This window comes from Dipteris shenzhenensis, chromosome 19, assembly GCF_047967505.1.
Source record: "Dipteris shenzhenensis isolate YYH24624 ecotype China chromosome 19, Dip_SZ_1.0, whole genome shotgun sequence".
In the NCBI taxonomy this organism is placed as follows: Eukaryota; Viridiplantae; Streptophyta; class Polypodiopsida; order Gleicheniales; family Dipteridaceae; genus Dipteris; species Dipteris shenzhenensis.
In genome coordinates, this window is record NC_141614.1 from 2256729 (window position 1) to 2278114 (window position 21386).

A 21386-nucleotide genomic window follows, 5' to 3' on the forward strand; every position below is an offset into this window, starting at 1 on the left:
CTGTGTCGATGACCAGCTTCAAAATCAACCATGAGGATAGCGGGCTGCAACGCACTGCTGTCCAACGCCAAACCCTGAGTACCCACTTCTCAAAATCAACCATGAGGATAGTGGGCTGCAACGCAATGCTGTCTAGCACCAAAACCCTGAGTACCACTGCTGTAAATAGATCCTGCCAAAAGTGACCCATAAATTTTGCATCTCTGTCACTAACAATTTCCAGAGGGAAACCATGATGCTTAAAGACATCCTCAATGAATTGCCAAGCAACCTGTGATGCTGAATACCAAGTCTTAGTGGGTATGAAATGGGCCTGTTTTGTCATTCTATCCACCACGACATAGATGCTATCAATCGCCCGTATGGCAAACTCTGACCCGCCTCGTTAACCAGCTCCCTTCCAGCCCCGTTGACCGAACCGGTTCCCATACTGGGCTGCAATGCGATACTCCCAGCGGCCATGTTCCCGTACTAGGCTCCAATGTGATACTCCCAACCGCCAATCCGTCGATACAAGCCCTATTCGCCATCAACACGACCCAACCCTGATCGTGTGCACCACTCGAGTCACTCGCGTGCGCCGTCGTGTTGCCTTGAAGAGCCCATGCGCCGCCCTTCACCACGCCCTCGCCACTGCCCATTTTCCCCGCCCTCGCAAACCTTAGCCTATAAGGTTTGCTTCCTAGGTTAGACTAACAGGGTTAGTTATAGTACAGTTAGGTTAGTTGGTCTCTATGTGTGTCCAAGCCTTTCCATCCCCTACGGATTCACAATATTCAATCCATCGAGTGGTTGGGAGAATTCCAATCCATAAGTCCAGCTAAAAAGTCCACAACAAGACAAGTGTGTGATGCGTGTCAAGATCGGCATATTTCACAGTACCTTTCCTGGAATCTTGTCTCCTTGTGTGTCGTATCGGTATGGAAATGCACCACATTGTGGACACCGTGTAGAGTGCTTGTATTTTCCTTTGTAAAGGATGAAATCATTGGCATGCATGACTTGACTTGCAATCCATTCCTAATGATGCAAGCATCTTCTTTGCATCCTTTCTTGAGTCGGGAATTGTATTTCCTTTAGGAAGTAGTGTTCGGAGTAACCTGGGACATTGAGCCATTTAATGAATTTGAAGCAACAATTTGGAAGTACAAGCATGAAACAATAGTTTAGACTACATCGAAACATCAAAGAAGGGATGTAGCGCTAGCGTCTGACCATCCATTAGTTGCTTTTAAATTCAAGATCAAAAGAATGGAGGCAAGACAAGAATGGCTTGCCCCTTGATACAACATGGTGCTTGCTTCATGTCACAAGCTCTACTCTTCAAGAATCAAGACTCATGTTATCCTCCCTATTCACTTCCACATCTTCATCTCTTTCATTTTGGGGTGAAGGAGCATCAAAGTAAGTGTTTATCATGTCCTACATTATTTCGTCCTCATTTAGGGCATCTTCTTTGATTATGTTGCTCTTCCAAGTTTCGATATCCTTGGGTCAACATCGACTTGTGAGGACGATTATGCAATGCATGTGTGCTCAAACTTCCTCGAACAATTCATCTCCCTGAATGAAAATAATATAGTTAATCATGGTTTGCTTAGTTAGGTTGGGCTTAGATAGCTTGAGCTAGGTTAGGTTAACCTAACCAAGATTAAGTTATTTAAGACATGGATTAAGTTACACTAACCACGTGTGACTTTACGGTCCCAAGTGTCTCCGTTGTCCTCAGGTTAGAGTACCAACTGTCTTAGGTGACTTAGGACACCAAAAAAAAGGCCAAAATTAATTTCCAGCCTTCTTTAGGGACCTTTCATAGCCTCGTTTGGAGTCATTTTGGCTCTATTTTGAAGCCTCTTCATCGATCTTTCTCCCAAGCTTCTCCATCATCCTTTTTCCTGGTTCTACACACAATGTCAGAAGCTCATTACAGCAGGGTTTTGTTGTCTCTTTCTCTGAGTCTACTTCATTTCCTTGCTTGCATTCGAGCTTCTCTTGCCCGAACAGCCACCATGGCGCCCAAGCGTGCCCCTCGGGATACAATGCATGATAGTGATGAGGCTGCTCAACATGAGCGATTGCCTTCCATAGTGGGTGCATCCACTAGTGATACAAAGATTCCTACAACTTAGCCTCTCTCGCCAGCATCTCGATAAGCACAGGCAACGCAGACACAGTTTTTGGATGCCCTTGCTTCTATGCTATAGGGTGCTTTCTGCCAAATGGGACAGCACATCTCGAGCAGCAGAGCGTCCACACTATGCAGGACAAGGGCAAGCAGCCTACACCCCAGCAAGGGGACCACTCAGACAGTCGGGATGTTTTATCTGCTCCACGCAGGGGTTTTATGGCAAATGCCTACCATGCCTATGTCCGTCAGTCTTCGACCGCTGCATGTACCCCAACATGGGGATTATTTGGACTTGGATGATGCATTCTCTGTACCGCAAAGCACCTTCTTGCAGGATGTCAGGCCATATTCTGGCTCACAGTTTTTCCGCATCTATGCAAGCTGAGCCATCTCTTTTGGGTCGACCCGTTGGTATACATCCGGTTAGTGCTCCTTTCACAACACCAGCGAGTATATGCCTAGAGCTGGTTTTGGTTTATATGGCAACCCACACCCCTGGGAGAGAGGTCATTCCTCTTCTCAACCCTTTGGCATGTCATCATTTTGGAGAGATGCATTTGGCAGAGAGACCCAGCCAGGGGTTCATGCACCTATCGCTCTACCAGTGAGCACATACAGCCAAAGGCAGCCAATGCATCATATGGCAACAGCTACTACGCAACAGGGGCTTAGTGGTGGGCAGTAGGCCACTTTTGACGAGATACTGGCAGATTCCTTGAATTCATTGTCACGGGGACGTTAAGTTATGAACCATGATTAACTTTGGCTTAGGGGGCTAGCCCAGGGGAAGCGACACTTCCCAAAAGTCCCTAGGTGCACACACTAGGCCTACTTGCTAGGGGCAAGGCAAGGTTTAGAGGGGTCTTAAAGTTAGGCCCTAGGAAACCAATGTTTCATTGGTTAGAAGGGGTTAGGATTTTAATGTGAGGGGCAATCCATTGGTTTGCAAGGGTTAGAGCTTTAATGAGGGGGCCACATGGCATTCCCTCATGCACTACCTACCACCTCTCCTTTCCTTACTCCTCTCCTCAACCTTACGGGATGGTCTTCCTACGTTTTTGAAGGTAAAAAAAGGCTTGGCACGCTTTCCAAAGCTTCCCCGCTCGCATTTCTTGGAGTTCTACGCATTTCGAGGCAGCCGTACAGCTGTACGGACTGCAGGTACTTCATTAAAGGCCCCGTACGGATTGTACAGCGTTTCAACGCAGGCTGTACAGGATCTTTCACGTTGCACGAATCCCAAGGCTGATTGCACGGAGCTTCCATTGCTGCTGTACCTGCTGTACGGGCTGTTTCTCGACTCCCAAGGCTTTTTATACGAACGTTAATCTGCTGGCTGTACAGACGCTAATTTGCTGCTGCTACACGGATTCCAAAGGCTGCTGTACGAACGTTTATTTCCTCTTGTATGGCCCCTTCCCCTTGCTGTACGGCCTGCTTATCTTCTCTTTCCTACCCGTGATCCTCCTGCTCTTTCTCTCTCTCTGATTCCAGCTCATGATCCCTCTCTTCCTTCCCCTCTCCTAGCTGCCAGTTCCTTCCCTTCTCCTAGCCACTACACTAGATGTGTTGCTTCTGAAGGTGTTTCGGAGCTGGATTTAAGTCAGTTGAAGCTGGTTTGAGTTCTCTTGTCGCTCTCCTTTTCATGTGATTGCATTTGGAGATCTTTGGGAAGTGTCTGGATGCCTGGTCATTAACATATGGTTGCAGTCTTTGTGGAATGCTTGGATACTTTTACAATTGGTCATGGACAAATGGTGAATGCCTTAGCTTTGCCTTGGCACTTGGGTGCTAGTGTGTGCACTAGGATGGAATGCAGGTTATAGCCAAGGTTTGGCTTGGATAGTGGAATTGCCCGTGGGGCAAAGCACAAGGGATAGCCCTTGTTGTATGTACCAATTTCATTCCTAAAGAAATAAATAAATACCGGAAGGGGCGCCAAGTGTTTGGGGCCAGTGTGGTGTCTTGTACTTGGTTTCATTAAGCAGGGGCACTCTAGCCTGTGAATAACGAATATGCAATGCAAGTTATGGTCTACTGCCCTTTAGGAATCTGAAGGCCGGTTACGTCATATAAGGCCCTACCTGAGGCCATCAAACTTGAGATGCCTTTCTCTGATTATGTGAACCTATGCAGCCAAGGATGTCAAGGACAAACTCTGTTGGAAAGGTCAACTCTCCATCTGTAAGCCCCCATATGAGGAGAGCATGGGGGAGGTGGACCTGGGTCCTGAGGGATGGCCACATGAGCAGCAGCATGGCTGCCATGGGGGCAGAGATCAGAGAAAGAAAGAGGTACCTGGAGGGACCCTCATGGTTGCATCAGATGGCATCATCATACAGAAGAGATGGCGAGGGCACATAGCTCTGGATCTGCCCTGGCAGAAGGCGATTCTTGAAGAGCAGCATAGCGGGATGAACAAGGAGTATATGCGACCTGTTTGGGCAGGCTTGTGCACAGGGTTATGTCCTAAACATGGCGGGAGTACAGCAGGAGGATTGGCCTGGGTAGACAGGCTGGTTGGGCTGGTCATAGCCAGCCAACCAGGCCTGGTTGAAGGCTGGACCAAGGGCTGATCCCTGCAAAAAGGCAGCAGCCCAAAAGGGCCTGGCATAGGCCCTTATACGTCTGGGAAGGCAGCCAACCAGTCGGTTGGTTAGGGCTGCAACCAACCAGGCCTGTTGGCCCGCTTAGGACTGGCTGGTCGGTCAGCTTGAAGGGGCTCTTGGAGCCTATAAAAGGAGAGGCCCCGGGCCTCATTTTGCATCCAGCACTTCAGCAAGAGTGGGCAGACAGGAGCAGCCACCAAAACTCTCCCTTGGGCCTCAACACTGGAGGTGAAGGTGAGCCAAGGCGTACTGCAAACTGAGTTAACGGGGCTGAACCTTAGGCTGTCTATCAGGGCAGCAAGAAGCTGAGATCTGAACGGAGACTCTACATACACTCGAGGTGGAGCATGCGGGCTCAAGTCTAGAGATATCTGGCAGATAGTAGAAGTACCTTGTGGTAAGATCAAAGGACCACGCTCTAGTGGGACTTCTCTTTTGTATTGTGTCCATAGCTTTGGATGAAAATATATTGTTTTGGTGGTTTCTATATCTGGACGGATTATTGTCTATTGATGAGTCTGCACATCTATGTGATGCACATAAGTTTAAGAAGTTTGTGATTCCACTCCCCACACACACTGTGTGAGCTCCTAGGCTATTCTATCAGTCTTCCGCTGTGCGTGCCCTCTGTTGGTCGATTTCTAACAAACTCACAGTGCATAAGTTCAAAGGGGACACTCGCACACCTAATGAGCTTGAGGAGTGGTTACGAAGCTGGAACTTCTACCCAAAGCAAGATGATCTTTGCAGGTATGCACATGTAGGACTATGCACATACTTGGTGGCGTGCTTTTAAGTGTGTGGTGTACTGCATCCACAACTCTATTGCCCCTTTCTAGCTGCTGTAACTGACAGGTAGTACTGACAGTCAGGTGAAAACTAGCAGGTCAAACTGTCCCCTTTTTTTGGGGGGTGACTACTGACTAGCTAGACTAACCAGACTGGTCTAGTTGAGCAGACTAGTTAGTCTGTAATTGGAACTCTAACCAGAGTCAACTAACTGGGGTTCATAGCAAGTTTGCCACATCAGCATTGTTATTGCATTGCCACATCGGTATGCCACGTGTCAATTTGCCATGTCATCACCTGTCGCATGTCAGACCCACATCAACACCACGTCAATGCCATATCAGTGCCACATGTCTGCCACGTGTGTGCCATGTCAGCCTGTCAGATTGCCACGTCAGTCACTGTTAACTGCACGCTCTCTGGCATATCTCGTCAACGAAACCGCCTTCAGAAGCGTCTATGCATCACATCAAGGCCTTGCATGGCCTCACGAACTGTGCCTGCGTGAGAGGAGAGGAGTGCTTCATAGAAACCTAGAACAATCCCCAGGTGGCTGATTCAAACTCTGTAGGACAGCAGACTTTTAGCCCCTCTCTCTACGAGGACAAGGGCTGGTTCGAAAGGGACAGGAGGAGCAAACCATGCTACTACAGCCTCGATGAGTTCATTGTGTGATACAAAAGACCTGATAACTTTGAGGAGGCTCCAAACAGTGAGCATTAGATGAAAGCGATGAAGTCAAAGTTGGTTTGTTAAAAAAAAAGCACTACATGGGATCTGGTGGATTTGCCAATTGGAAAGAAAGCAATTGATCAAGAAGAATGTAAGAAGCGCATAGCTAAAGAAAAGAAAAGGGGTTCAGGTATGGCTGTCTCATATGCATCAGCTCCTAATGCACATGATGGAGAAGATGTTACAACCAACTTTGTGGAAGAACCCTATGCCTTTTTGTCTTGCATTAACATTAATAGGTTCCAGGCAGCGGTAATTGCCAAGGGTTATTCTCAGTAAAGGGGGATGGGATAGTCATGAAACCTCTACCTGGGCCCACTTCCATGATGAACCACCGCCAGATGCATTGTTTCATTAGCTGCTCTTTTTGGGTCGAAAGTACATCAGTTCAACATCAAACAGCCTTCCTCAATGGGGACTTGCATGACGAAGTATATGTGAGTCAACCTGTTTGTTTTCAGGTTCCTGGTCAGGAAGACACTCGTGGGCTTATTATGAGAAGATTCATACATATTTGACTAGTCAGGATCTATAGGACAGTCCAACTGAAAGTAAACCCTATATGTCAAGAAGGACAAGATGATTTGCTGATTATGTGGATGATATGCTGCACACAGGCACAAGCGAAGAGAAAATTGCAGATTTAAAGAATGATCTTGAAAGATGTTTTATCTGCAGCTGTTACACTACGATGGTAGCATGAAGTTTATGCAAACAGATGAGGGCATTGTTCTCAAACAGTCCAAATATATACAGGGACTGTCACAAAGGTTCAATTTTCAGCCGTTACTACTTCAATGGAGCCTAGGCTGGGGCTGTGCATGCATAATGCAGGTGAGCTATTTGCTGCTGTCACACACATTCAAGCTGTAGGATGCCCCGCATATCTCTGCAATACCCATCCAAATATTCAGTTCAGTGCATCCCAGTTGAGCAGATACCTGTATGCACAGCCCAAAGACACAGCATTGAGATGCGGTAAAGCAGGTTTTCAGACGTTTGTTCTCTGCCAGCGGGGGGTGACTCTGAGTTGCATGCTTTCAGTGACTCAGAATGGGGCTGGTGATTATGACACCAAAAACTTCACAGTGGCAATTGTTTTTTTATTGGCAGTTCATGCATTTCTTGGTTGAGCAATAAAAAATCCACAGTAAATACATCATCATGTGAAGCTGAGTACAAGGCAGACTTCACGACTACAGTAGAATGTGTATGGCGCAGGAGATTGATGGGAGATATTCATGGTAGTTTGCAGCCATCTATCCTATTCTCTCTGCAGGAGAGATCAGCTTGATCTACTGTCCTACACATCAGAATGTTGCAGATCTTTTCACCAAGGCTCTACCCAGAGAAAAGTTTGAAGCTTTCCGCAAAGCTTTAGGCTTACTCCTGTGACTGACCTATCACCTTGCACTATCACTACGAGGGGGGTTTGTAAGATGTCTTTGTGCGTTAGTGTGGACACCTTACCAAAGGGGCACCATTAACCCCAATTAGGGGGTTTTCCCCCTTGGGCTAGTTAGGGCTTTCATTTTGGTTTGAGGGTACACAACCCTAGTTTTGTTGTACGTCACTCATTCTAGCAATAACTCTTCTACACGTTTTGCTCTCTCCGCTCACTATCCTCCACCCCCATCTCTATCAGCTTGTACATTTGAGGGTACATTTTGTACTCGATCTATCATCTATACATGCTATTTTGGCTGCTCTATTGGCTGTACACTGTGTTGTATCTTATGCTATCATGTGCACACAGAATGAGTCTGATCTCAGTAAAAGTAGTGCGATCTTGGGCAAGCCTTCCACTGCAGTTGGCTGGAGCAATCAAGCTCTCTATATTTATCTGGACCTTTGTTGTGGTAGTTGGTACATGCCTAGTTTCTGTTCACCTACAGCCTGCCAGATTAGCTGCCCATTACAGGCTGCTATTAAGAACTATTACCAGAAAGGCTTAAAATACGCCAAAACTTGGCCACTCAGAGTCGATGGAGACTCCTTTTAGTAGGGCCACGAGCTTTGAGCCTAATGATAGCTCTAAAAGCTTAGGCTACAGCAACTGAAGGACTTACCGAAGGTACAACGATGGCAAGAAGCTTATGCAAAGTGGAGTCTTCAATAAACTAACCCTTGAAACATGCTTCCCGCTATAAGAAATCCTAGTAATCTGCAGAAAGAAATTGTAGTGATCACAAAGAGTAAAGATCTGTATTGAATCAAAATGTCGGACAATATACCTTTGTAAGACTAGAATATGTCCAATCATACAAATTTGGATTTTTTGTTGTTCTAAAGTCCAAAAAGAGAATATGTCCAATCATACAAATTAGATTTTTTGTTGTTCAAAATGTCGGACAATGTTTGAATGATGATGTAGTGATCGCAAAGAGCAAAGATATGAATTGAATCAAAATGCCGGACAGTTTGAATGATAATGTATATATACCTAGATGAATCTAGGAACATTCCCAAACTCATCCTCTGAAAACACAACATAGTGCAGTTTCAATCTCACGATAGTCACTCATAAGATTGAAACCATAAACTCCATCACGAACAGCAGGGACTAGCTACTATGACATCCCCACTGACGTCATCAGCGCCCAACAGCGGGTGTAGACCATAGTATAAAAGTATGCTCTCACACATACAAATCTACACACCCACACATACTTGAGCATCCATTTATACAAAGTCTTTGTACTGAGTTTCTGTCGGCACTCCGGAGGTGAAGGGCAAACTCAGCCATGACGAAGGCTAGCACTAAAGGAGAAGGCTAATCAAAAAGTAGTCCAAATCTCTTCATTCAAGCTACAACTGCTTGTGAAGTCTAAACGATTTCATTTTAGTCTCTCCCAAACGAGCATCTAAATCAAAATCTAGCTGATAAGGCAACGCACCATTTAAGATAGAAAGAATTATCGCAATACCAGCAGGCTACAACTTGGACAAAAACTTCACAAGGTGAAATTTGCACGTCCGCTAATACGGCAGAAGCATATACCTAGATGAATCCAAGAACATTCCCAAACTCATCCTCTAAAAACACAACATAATGCAGTTTCAATCTCACGATAGTCACTCATAAGATTGAAAACCATAAAACTCCATCACGCATAGCAAGGACTAGCTACTATGACAATGTAGTAGAAAGAGTGTGTGCCCCTTGTAAAGGGTGTGACTCTTTGTGAGAGGGTGTACGTCATGTACCTATACGTAGAGTGTCCCGTTCATGGAGTCTCTTCCCTAGAGTTGGCCCCTCTTCTGAAGGGTTGTCCCCCATCAAAAGGAAATACCCTTTCACGAACGACCACCCATCAAACCATCCGTAAGTAAAAGGTTAGGAAAGAAGTTGTGTCAAAGATTGTGACATGCTTCTAAATTGTATATCCATAAAAGCAGCATATGAGAAGGAAAGAAAGAAAGAAAGATGTATTAACGTCCTTGGGAGGCCTCGCGGGCCTGTGGGACAAAGTGCACAAAAAGAAGGCTCATACAAGCCTCAATGGGCTGGAGCAAAGGGCACGCTAGAGCTCTTGTTGAGTAATCTACGTTGATCTGTTGAGCTCAAGAGCTCTAGCAAAATCGCAATCAATCAATCTTTACAAACTGAATCAAATCAATCTCGGAGCTGGGACTCAAAAACCAAAGCACAGCACAGTAGTGGCGGCTCTTTAGTGAGCTATGAAGATATCTCAAATTTACATCTGTCGAGCTGTCTTACGTTGTTACGGGGGACGCAGTCTCCTGGATCTTTGAACCCTCTAAGCTATGTCCCTCTGAGTGACCCCTTGTCTCTGTTAGTCTCCCCTGAGGAAAGCTCTGATAGGTCGAACCTCAATAGAATATGCTCAGGGCGCTCTCTGTCTCGCGAGTGGTCTCTGCGTCTCTCTCTCGGCAACATTGTGTCAGCTCTCTCTGCTAATCCATGCTGCCCTCATGTCAACTAGCTCCTCCTCCCCTACTCCGCTCTCTCCTGAAGCTGAGTATAGAAGTATGTGACGCGTCGTTGTGCCCGGTGGCCTAGTCACCTCCTGTTGCTCTCCAATCTATCGTAGCAGTGTCTCCATGTGCCAACACTATGCCCGGTCAGTTTCTATATCCTGTGGCCTAGTCGCCTCTTGTTACTCTCTGATCTGTCGTAGCAATGTCTCCCTATGCCGGCGCATCTCCATCATGAGCCCAATGCAGACTTGGTCATGGAAGTGGATCAATCGTGGGAGTGGACCGAAGCCACTCCCCTCCAGGTAGAGACAACGTTGGCATCCCCAGATCTCATAGTAGCCAAGGCAGACACAAAGAAAATGTTCCTCTGTCTCAATCGCCCCTAATCCTCGGTCCATGAAGTCATGTAGACGAAGCACTGCGCGTGAGGTGTTGAAGATCATCACCTTTGTGGTTGATTGTCATGTCTCTTTCTCAACATCAGGGTTCGTGGTATCCTGCACACCGAGAGCACACCGATGAGTGGTGTGGCTAGGTTCATGGCCACCACTCTCGAGGTAGCAGAGCGTGGGATCAAGAGGGCCTGGCGAGTGGGGAGAGACCCGAATCGAGAGTAGCTCCTCATTATACACTTTCATGATGCATATGCACGACTAGCAACATTAAGACATACATCCGTCCTACGAGACCACCCATCGATCTCCATGGATGAGAATCTCACCACCTTACAGGTAGAGGAGAGATGCACTCTGATACAGCAGCGAGATCATGCCCGAAAGGACGAGAAGTGGGTGGTATTACGAATGGACTACTCTTTACAGGTCCCCGGTCGGGCACAAGGCCCCTCTCCCACATAGGGGGGCAGGGTCTATGGGACTCAAATATCCGAGACCTTATCCTGTACCATTTGGAATTGTAATGGTACCTTATGGTCGGAACCATGGAACTTCTCAGAATCCTATATAGGTCATGACATAGTCTTCTATATAGAGACACATCAGAGTCCAGAGCGCCACACCTGGGAGGCAACTTACAGAGATGAGATGAGGGACACTCAAGGAGTACGAGGGTCCGATGAAGTAGCAGTTCTCTATAGGTCTTCTCTTTTGGGGGTCATTTCAATAGAGAAGACATACTTACACTCTAGGTTCCATTGGATCCAGATTCGACACACAGACAGCCACGATTTGTTCGTTGCAGTATTGTATTTTACCCCCGAGACCTCACACTTTGCCCGAGATGTCCGAGAGGAGACTAAGAAATCACCATTTGCGGCTCTCTATCACGATATCGTTCATTTCTTGAGTCCTTCTGGTTGGGGACTTCAACGCGAGGACAAGAGCATGCTAGGTGTCACTCCTTGACTTTAGAGATGACTCTATTATGTTACCAAATATTGACCTAGAGGATGCAGGTTTGACCTAAGTTGACTTCATTCCCCTACTAGAGAATCGTGCTGCCTTGATCACCCGTTCACTCCATGAGGCTGCACTTCACGCCTTCCCTCACACTACTTGCCCACCACCACTGCGGACCATTGCTTGCAATAGTTGGTACGATGACGAGTGTAAAGGCTTTATGCCGCCAACTTAGAATTACATAATCTTCCAACAGAACCTAACACGATATGCGAGTATCGTCGATTAGTTCGCAGGAAGAAAAAAGAGTTTATCCGTTGAAACGAGGAGGAATTACTGGGCACTTTGTTTAGTAATAACTCCAAAGACTTTTGGCGGAGATTTCTAGAGAGACGGCCACTTCACCCCTCACCGACACTAGATTTTGGCATGACTACGCACGCACGTTATATGAGATCCCGCGTCTCTTGACCTGTCACACATACCTCGCCCTACTTCCTGTACACTCTTCACTAAGGGGGGTGTTAAGGATGCGGTGATGAAGCTTCATAACGGCCGAGCAAAAGATCATAAGGGTCTATGCACTGAGTTCATTGCATATGGGATTAACATCCTCGCCCCAATCCTAGCAAACCTATTTAATGAAGCCGTTTGCCTACGCTCTTAACACTATCTCACCTATCCATAAGGCAAATGAACCCGGGGAACTACAGGACTATTAGCTCAGAGCATATGGACAAGCAGGGTTCTGACATGATCATGGGACCATGGACCACATCCTCACGCTCAGATATATCATTGAGGAGGCGAGGGCACAGAGTTATGGCACTTCGAGAGAGTCTCAGGCATAGTCCGAATAGGAGCTGGGTGGACAGAGGAGATTCTGAGTACGATTGGGGTCAAACAAGGATATATACCTTTGTAAGACTAGAATAAGTCCAATCATACAAATTTAGAGTTTTTGTTGTTCTAAAGATCAAAAATCTACACAGAAAATAAAAGAGAAAATGAAAGAGAAGAAAAAAGAGGTAAACAAAAACTTTTATGAAAAACAAAAGGAAGACATACTTAGCAAGCAAAGCAACACTTATGTCGTCATTAGTGCCCAAGCATAAGCAGCTATACTGGGTTTCTAAAGACCCGAGTCTCTTGGGCAAACCCAGTACTTACTAAAATACCACAAATAAACAAAAGAGAAAGAAAACAAGAAATAAAGAAGAAAGGAAGCAAGTGACTAAGCAAAAATAAACAAGCAAGTCAAGAAACAAAATCTTCCAAAAAACTGGAGTATCGCTCTCTCTCTCTCTCTCTCTCTCTCTCTCTCTCTCTCTCTCTCTCTCTCTCTCTTTTAAAACATAAAAAGCTAAATGGCCCTTTACACTTATGTATCGTTTCCTACAAAGAGGCAAAAATACATTTCCAACTTAGAAAGCACAAGCATACTCAAACTCTCTTTTGAAACTAAAAGAAAAACGGGCTATTCAGCTCCCTGCTTTTTGTTTTCAGCTTATGTTCAATCATTCTAAACATACCTGAGGCCGATACACCATAGATAAAAGACTTCATATCTAAGATTGTGTGTACTTTTTTTATTATTTTCCTTGGATTATACCTCTTGTGTAATAGTAAACTGATCAAATTACTACATTGAGTGATAAAAGAATCCTTAATTGTACAAAGGCGGGAAAATCTATGGAATTGGGAAGAAATGACTCCATATTTTGCCAAATCAGAAATGTTTGAGTCAATGTGAGACATTTTTTTAATGTGTAAACCACTATATTCAGGTTGTTCACGTTTATCGTATATATCAACCTCTAATCCTATGGTAGATTGAGAAAGTCTACGATCTAAGAAAACACAAGAATCTCCTCTTGAAGTGCAGTTCAGTTCACAAGAGTCACGAGGATAGATTCCTTCTCCAAAAGCACTAGCGTCTTTGTACATAAAATCTTGAAAGTTAGGAACATCTGGTCAAACAAGGATGTCCTTTATCACCCACCTTGTTTGGCCTTTACATCGATGAGCTTTGAGGCAGTCATGCAGGCATTAGGGGGGCTAGATGCTCTCTTACTGGCACTCTAATTCAGATATTGCTTTACGGAAATGATGTGGTACTCCTATCGTCCTCAGCAAAGGTGCTCCAAAGACACCTTGATGCACTACACATGATTTGAAGGTAAAACTTGGTAAAACCAAGGTCATGATCTTCAATCCATCTCGGGTCACGATGCATCGGGAGAGATTTACTTTTTAACGGATCACCGGTAGAGATTGTTTCATCATATACCTACCTAGGGGTTATCTTTTGTGGACCCATTTTGGCCATGAGACAAGCAATGCAAGCTCGCCTAAGCAGAGGGTATGCCTCATTAGCCACATTGGAGAGGCAGTGCTTCCGTTCACATTTTCAGGACCCTCGGACCAAATGTCTAATGTTTGACTCCTTGGTTCGACTAGCAAGGATGTATGGCAGCCCTTGTTAGGAGCCAGACTCGTCACATACGGAGTAGGCCCGTGTGGAGCGACTACAAGTTATGCCCATGTGGAGCGACTACAAGTTCTTATGCTCTCACGAATGATTCGCCATAAGCCGTCAGTCCCTCTCCCTCACCAAATCATTCACGCTGAGTTTGGATCTTCACAATTGCAGCTTGATGCAGCTTTTCAGGTCATTACCTACTTGTATCAAGTCAAGGCATACAGAGATCACACTTCTGGATGCAGTAGACTACCGTGGTTAGCATTGTCCTCCTCCATGGCGCTATCAACGGGAGGTGACCACAGATGTTGGTATGCGGACACAGTGGGCTGGTTTGAGCGACTAGCGTTACATATGGATAGACTTGCTCCTTTCCAATACAGCATTGATGCGCCATTCTCCCCACTCCAATATCATGAGGTCAACCCAGTCACACGGGAGGATTTTCTACAACTACACACATTCCGGACCTGGTGGGTATCGGCTGAGCTCCCAGTGAAGCTTAGCTTTGACAGAGATCATTGCCTACATCTCTCAGATAAGGGGTTTATTGACCCACCCAAGTATACACGGGTTCACTTACCCCATTCATTGAGGATCTCAATTGGGCAATTTCGGGTCTCCTCACATAGAGGGAGAGGCGCATATGTACCTTGTGTAGCCTACATGAGGTTGAGTCGGAGGAACCTTTCATCTTCAGTTGCCCTGTTTACTATGAGATCAGGGGACGTTTTTATTGTCTATTCACAAATATCTCTGGGCTGTTATCCCAACTTCTCTCTTTTCCAGATCAGAGATGCATGGCCACGTTCATTCATGAGGCAATTAGGCACCATGAGCACCTACTCCGCTCTCATAGACATGAGAAGCAAACACCAGTGGACTCTTCTCAAAGTGTGATCATTGAGTTCTTTCGGTCGGACCACATGGATCCCGCTCTTCAAGTCTCAAACATGATCGCAACCCGAAGCCAGTGACATGGCAGAGGGTTGATGCACATATTACACTTGGGGACATCCCCTCCATGTTCAGAGTGGGAGCTAGACCGACAAATATGATTGTCGCCCTCGTCAGACGTAGAACCGTGACCAAGAGAGATAGCATATGATTGCATTTGCACTGGACCGACAGCACTCCGTATATGATTCCATGCTATCGCTCCCTCGTACCTCATGAGGAGAGGGGCCACATTGTCCTTTGAGCACACTTCACTCTATATTATGACAACAGTTGATGATGGTGATGTTGTAGATGATTATTAGACTATGTAGGATACAACTTTTCTGCTTTTGTATGGATGTGGATGCTCGATTAGTAGCGCCACACCTCCAGCTGGATTTGTATCAGGTTTTTTCATAGTCTCGTAGAGACATGGGTCTTCCGAAGACTTTAATAAACTTTCTTTCTTTCTTTCTCTACAGAAAACCTCTATATAGCAATATCTATATCATGAGGTCGGCCAAAAATTATCCTTCACCCCCTAGGCGGTATATAAAAGATGTGATCTCATCAATGTAGAGTCTGAAAAGGGTCGGTGAGAAGGAGCAGCCCTGCTTCACCCCTATCGTGCTCTCACCCAATCCGACAAACCACCGAGAGCACGAACTCTCCCTCTGACAGACTAATATAGACTACCACATATACCTAGATGAATCCAGGAACATTCCCAAACTCATCCTCTAAAAACACAACATATTGCAATTTTAATCTCGTGATAGTCACTCTAAGGTTGAGAACCATAAACTCCATCACGCATAGCAGGAACTAGCTACTATGACATCCCCATTGACAACATCAGTGCCCAACAGTGTGTGTAGACCATAGTATAAAAATATGCTCTCACACATACAAATCCACACACCCAGACATACTTGAGCATCCATTTATACAAAGTCTTTGTACTGAGTTTTTGTCGGCACTCCAGAGATGAAGGGTAAACTCAGCCATGACGAAGGCTAGCACTAAAGGAGAAGGCTATCACACCCTGACAGACTAATATAGACAATCACACCCCTTATCAAACTCTCTTGGATCTGAATCTCCTGTAGTCTCTTGATCATGCGGGATCACGAGACGATGTCGAAAGCCTCCCGAAAGTCTACGAAGCAAGCGTATACTTTCTAGTGTCTAGACTTCGCCTCCTCAAAGATAATCCTCAAAGTGAAGATGTGATCTAGAGTGGAATGCTGCCTCCAGAATCCTACCTGCCCTAGTGCCTGCTGCCCTCCTGGCTCTCTATGACTGTTAATCTCCCTCTGTAGTACCGATCCATAAATCTTGGCCAATTGGCAATGTGTGGCCAATCATGAGGGTGCGGTAGTTCCCGGTAACCATGGGGACTCATGGTTTGTGTATCGGTACAATAGTGGTGGTACTCCATGCAGGTGGGAAACTGTGACATAGAGCATGGTTGAACATATGTGCTAGAACCGGGGCTAAGATCTCCTCCCCATGTGCGAAATGTTCAATCCGTAGGCCCTCATGATCCTTTGCTTTCCAGTTGTATAGCCGACAGAGTGCAGCCCGTACATTCTATGTAGTGAACAAGTAGCAGATAGTGGGCCTGGCATGGAGGACATGTCTGGTGGTGGTTGCATCGGAACTTCGTATAAAGAGCATGAATAAGTGTGCCACACCCCTAGATCGGTGATGGGAATGGGTAGCTTCCCCTCCGAAAAGAAGCCCCCATCCAGTGGTCTTTTCTCCTCCTCCAAATGATCTGATAATTTCATCCATCATGTGTGTGAGAAAGGCCCGTCTCTTATGGCATATCAACCGTCGAAAGATCCATTGTGCCTTAGATGACGTCAACTGACCCAAGGCTCACTCCCATCTGAGGTGGGCTCGCGCCTCTCTACACTCATCGTCAAACCAAGGATTTTGGGGCATCTTTCCATCTTGGGTCCATGTGGATCGCGTCATAGGAAAGCATCTAGTGGCAACGTCCTATACTATGGAGGCAAGGGTGTCCAAGGCATGGGCAAGGTCTATACCATCTCCCAATAGGGCCGGAAGCTCTCCGGCTAAGTGACTCACATATACTGGGTCGAGGGCACGGTCAAAGTGGATCTGGGTACGAGCAAACGTGGCAAGAGCTCTCCCTGTGATTGGCGTAGTAACAGAGATACAGAAGGCCAGATATGAGCGGTCAACTTCAAGGGGGGGGGGGGGGTTATTGTCAGGTCGTGTATCCGCAAGGCAAAAGCTAATGGGCCCAGTAGGTAGTCCACTGTGCTTGTCCCACCACCATGTGGAAAACACGTGAGTCCCCCAAATGATGGCCATCTCTGAAGGCCATTGTAAATGAAGAGGTCGTGAACTGCTCCCAACTCAAGTAAACATCGCCCGTACGTTTTCACACGTGAGGCATTTGTAAAGTGTCTCAAAATCGCAAGCTCTGCTGCATCTAGCTCCGGAACCATGTGGGGAACTCTCTCATATGCAAAGTCTAGCAAGCCCACTTGTTTATCTATTGTCCGTGCATTGAAGTCTCCCAGAAGGAGGGTGTCTTCCTGCCTAGAGAACTCTGTGATGTCATCGTGTATCAACTCAAATGGGCTGTGTCCCTCTGTAGTGACCTCATGAGCATATGATAACGTGAGAGAGAGAGAGAGAGAGAGAGAGAGAGAGAGAGAGAGAGAGAGAGACTAAACCTGTTTGGACATTGCATTCAATAATCATGCATGCATAGTTCTAAAAACCTATAACTACTAAAGCTAAAACCAGAATTATTACTCAGTCTTTCTCCAGAAGAACAGACTTTAAATCAAAAAAACTCTTTTTTAATCAGCCACCGACCAAAATTACGTCAAAGTTCATAAAGCCCTGCATGATCAAATTTCTGCATCGATGGCCGTCGAATTTAACAAATGCACATAACCAAAGAAAGACTGGTTAGTGCTAAAATCTAAGAAAGAGAGGTATCTCCGTTACTAAGTTCAAAAATACAAACCAGTAATCACTGGAATCAGGACGTGAATCAGCGGCGTTTTAAGTTTAATACCTGAAGAAAATTGAATCCTTGGGAAAGAGCTGGGTTATATAATCCAATATTTGCGCCATCCATAATGGCATCAAAAGGCCCATTCTTATCTAACCACCTCTGCCAAACATAAATTGGGGAAACGAACTTCCTGTGAATAAATCACCCTTCAAGCCTAAAATGCCAGTAACCACATTAAATGACAGCACGATGATCACCTACATAGCAAGGCAACCTGTAAATTAAATGTAAACTCCGTGTTGTGAAAAGGATCACAGTAATTGCATGCTTGATTAAGCAAGACATGGACAACAAAAAGATTTGCAAAGCATTCTAACATGATTCAAGGGAATGCTGATATTAAAAGGATCAAAGAGTTAGGAGTCATTTGAGGTGTCGCTATACATATTTGAGATGTGAGACACATCAATGCCCCAAATCTAACCTTACAATGTCTTTAAAAACAAGCAGTCGAGATTGAACTTTTCTTCATGGCCTTGAAAAGGACCACCTGGAAGCTTGCATGAACTATGCTGGAGCTCAGTTTACCCCACATCCATCTCTCTTGATATATATCATTATCTTTCTCCTTGACCATCTCGGTGAGGAGTGTTTCCCTTGTGCAGTGCATGTCCGCACGTGTATCCTGAGTCCTCACAGAATCCTTGAGCTGCATTTGCTTTAGTCTCACATACTCCCCCCCCCCTGCTCAGTGCTCTCCTTGTCAGATCCAACAACAGCCGACACCTTTTCCATGATTCTAACATACATGAATCGACAATGACTGAAAAAGGCCAAAACAGTCACTAGAAAGATAGCTATGGTCATCTCAAAATGAAGTTGCATGAACGAAACAATGACAGCCTGGCCTCTTGAGTTGGGTGACTAACTCGTCTAGCTCAGGAATATGGAATATGGGGCTTGTCACATGTCAGAATATGGCGTGTTTGTCGTATGTCAGACACATCCCAACGTTGACAATCAATTTTCAAATTGCCTAAAAGAAAATACCAAAGATAGGGTGTTCATCACATGTCATACTTTCAAACTGCCTACAGGGGCACATGGTGCGTACCTGAAATGCCTTGAAGTCATTTGAATTTTTCTCTCGTTGGCAGGCCAATTCAGCAACAGAGTTTGCAAAATTCTCAGTCTCTTGAGGGTCTAAATCAATGGTACACAATTGTTCTCCGCAGGTCAGGCATGAGCCCATCTTGTTTAAAGTTGTTCTCCTCACTTTCCATTTTCCCCTGCCCAACCAACCCAAACCATGCCAGCCTCCACCTCCAGCCTCTGTTGCTGCTGTGAGTTCTTCCTTTGATGGCAATTTGTCTGCCGATGTCTTTCCAGCAGCCGCAGCAGCCTCACTGTTAAACCAACTCTCGATGGTCTCTACAGTTTTTACTGAAAATTCTTTCACAGTAGTCCTTAATCTCTGCAGCAGGGAATATACTTTATCCTCAAGCCCAGCTTCCATGCTAGCTTTTAATAAAGCTTCTAGTAGGCTTTCATCGGGAAGAATTCCAGCAGCAAGCATATGATCATCCACTTCAAATGCCTTCCGAATCTCGTTACATTCACAGAAACTTAACAGGGCTGGACCATATGACCTCAGCTTTGGAGCTATGTTTGCAGCAGCCATTCTCTTCACCATCTCAAAGGCTAAATCGCCATCTCCCTTAGCATTGGCCAGTCTGGCGATGGCCGTAAAAGTAGCTTCATTGGGGGGGACTTCTGCTTGTAACATATCTTCATATATCTCCAATCCCCTCCTAGATGCTAGTTCCATTTCCTGTGGGCTAAAACGAACCTCTTCACTGTCTGATGCTCCCTCCTCCAGTGATGGAGCTGGGTCACGAGTATTAGTTGAGGGCTCTACATCAATCTCCATCAGCGCGTCTGCCCTTTGAACACCTTGGTTTACCTGTTTGCTGGTGCTGGTGCTGCTGCCGCTTTTCCCTTTGCTTAGACTGCCCGAAGCAGCCCCAGAACAAATGTATAGCAATACATTGTAGTTATGTTGCTTCAACTTAAAAACTCCTTCCCTTTTAACTTTATCAAAGATCTCTAGAGCACCATGAAGATCGGCATGTTTCGAGCACATATTAAGCTCCAATAAAATCTTCACTTCCTCGGGGTTCTTTTTTGAGCGTTTTGACACTCTACCGCCGTTTTCTGCGGACAGATTGTTTGTAGATTCCATTTTCACTCTCGCCTTCTCCTGTATATCCGGCACTTCCAAAGGAGCCTTTTGGGTACGCACCTCTGTCTCCAAATTTCCAACTTCAGCGCTGTTAGCCGCTCTTGACGATTCACCTTCACGTGAAGAAGTATCCTTGGACGTATTGTTTATGGTTCCGAGAACATCAGACCCCTTAACGTCAACCTTGTTCTGCTTCCTGGCTGCAACAGTTCTTGCAGCTTGTATTTCTCGACTGGAGGCGTTATGTGCCAATGAGGTTTTAGCGTTAGTAGGAGGCTTCGTCGAGCCAGCAGACTCTGGGGCCCTGTCTTTGCTGGAACGTGACCGCTGTCGTTTACCTTTACTGTTGTAAGTCGAAAGGCTAGCCGCATGTCGAGAAGAGATTTTGAGGTAATCTACTCTTAACGCGAGAGGAGCTCCGTGGTACGAACCTCCCTCCAAAGCTGTGAGAAGCTTCCGATCGGTCCAGGAGAACCTCCAACGGAAGGAAAAGCGAGAAGTTAGAGAAGATAGGGGAGGCGCAGAGAAGCGGGCGGATGCGAGGGGCGGGGGCAGGGGCGGTCGAAGACGAAGGATGCGCAAAATGGAGAAGGTGGTACTAGAGCAAGAGCAAGAGCAAGAAGAGCAGGGCAAATCCATGAGCCATGGATGCATCACTCCCCAAACTGTTTTATTTCTTTTTCTCGCTCTTCATGAGACACTCTTATTTGTAATGGTCGACATTTTACTTCCTTGAGTCTAAAAGCGTCATAAGATGATACTCAAGAGAACTTGTCAATAAATATAAGACATATCATTCAAAACTTTTTAGGGCGTCGTTGGCATTGATGCTTGTATTAACTAATGCAAGTAGTATTGCGTTATGGTTTCGTGTCTATCTATTGCATGCCTTCAATGTTTTCTTGATGTGGAATTGTGGAATCTACTTCCATGCAACAAGCTCTTGAGTTCCAAGCTTTTCTTAGGCAACGTCCTTAAAAATTTGACCTACCTTGGTTCGCATGCAATTGGGTTTGAAGATGACAAGATCCTTATTGAAACTCCTAAGTACATGCATCATCAAATTTGCATTGATTCGATAGAGCCTATAATCACAATCCTTAAGCGAAATGTTCTCTCATATAGTAAAGCGCTTGAGCAAGTATCTCTGACAATAATTGA

The 21386-nt window shown here is 45.6% G+C and overlaps 1 protein-coding gene across 1 annotated transcript in view; it reads right to left on the minus strand.

Moving 5' to 3' along the window:
* Positions 1-20914, minus strand: part of LOC147889916 (proteinaceous RNase P 1, chloroplastic/mitochondrial-like) — a 50802-nt gene extending 29888 nt beyond the window's left edge. Inside the window, exons 1-2 of the mRNA XM_087390435.1 lie at positions 19098-20914; positions 18044-18142 (exon numbers count right to left, since the gene is read on the minus strand). Of these exons, the coding sequence (XP_087246561.1) occupies positions 18044-18142; positions 19098-20879 (1881 nt within the window). The 5' untranslated portion in view covers positions 20880-20914. The remainder of the gene's footprint in view (positions 1-18043; positions 18143-19097) is intronic.
* Between the last annotated feature and the right edge of the window lie 472 nt (positions 20915-21386).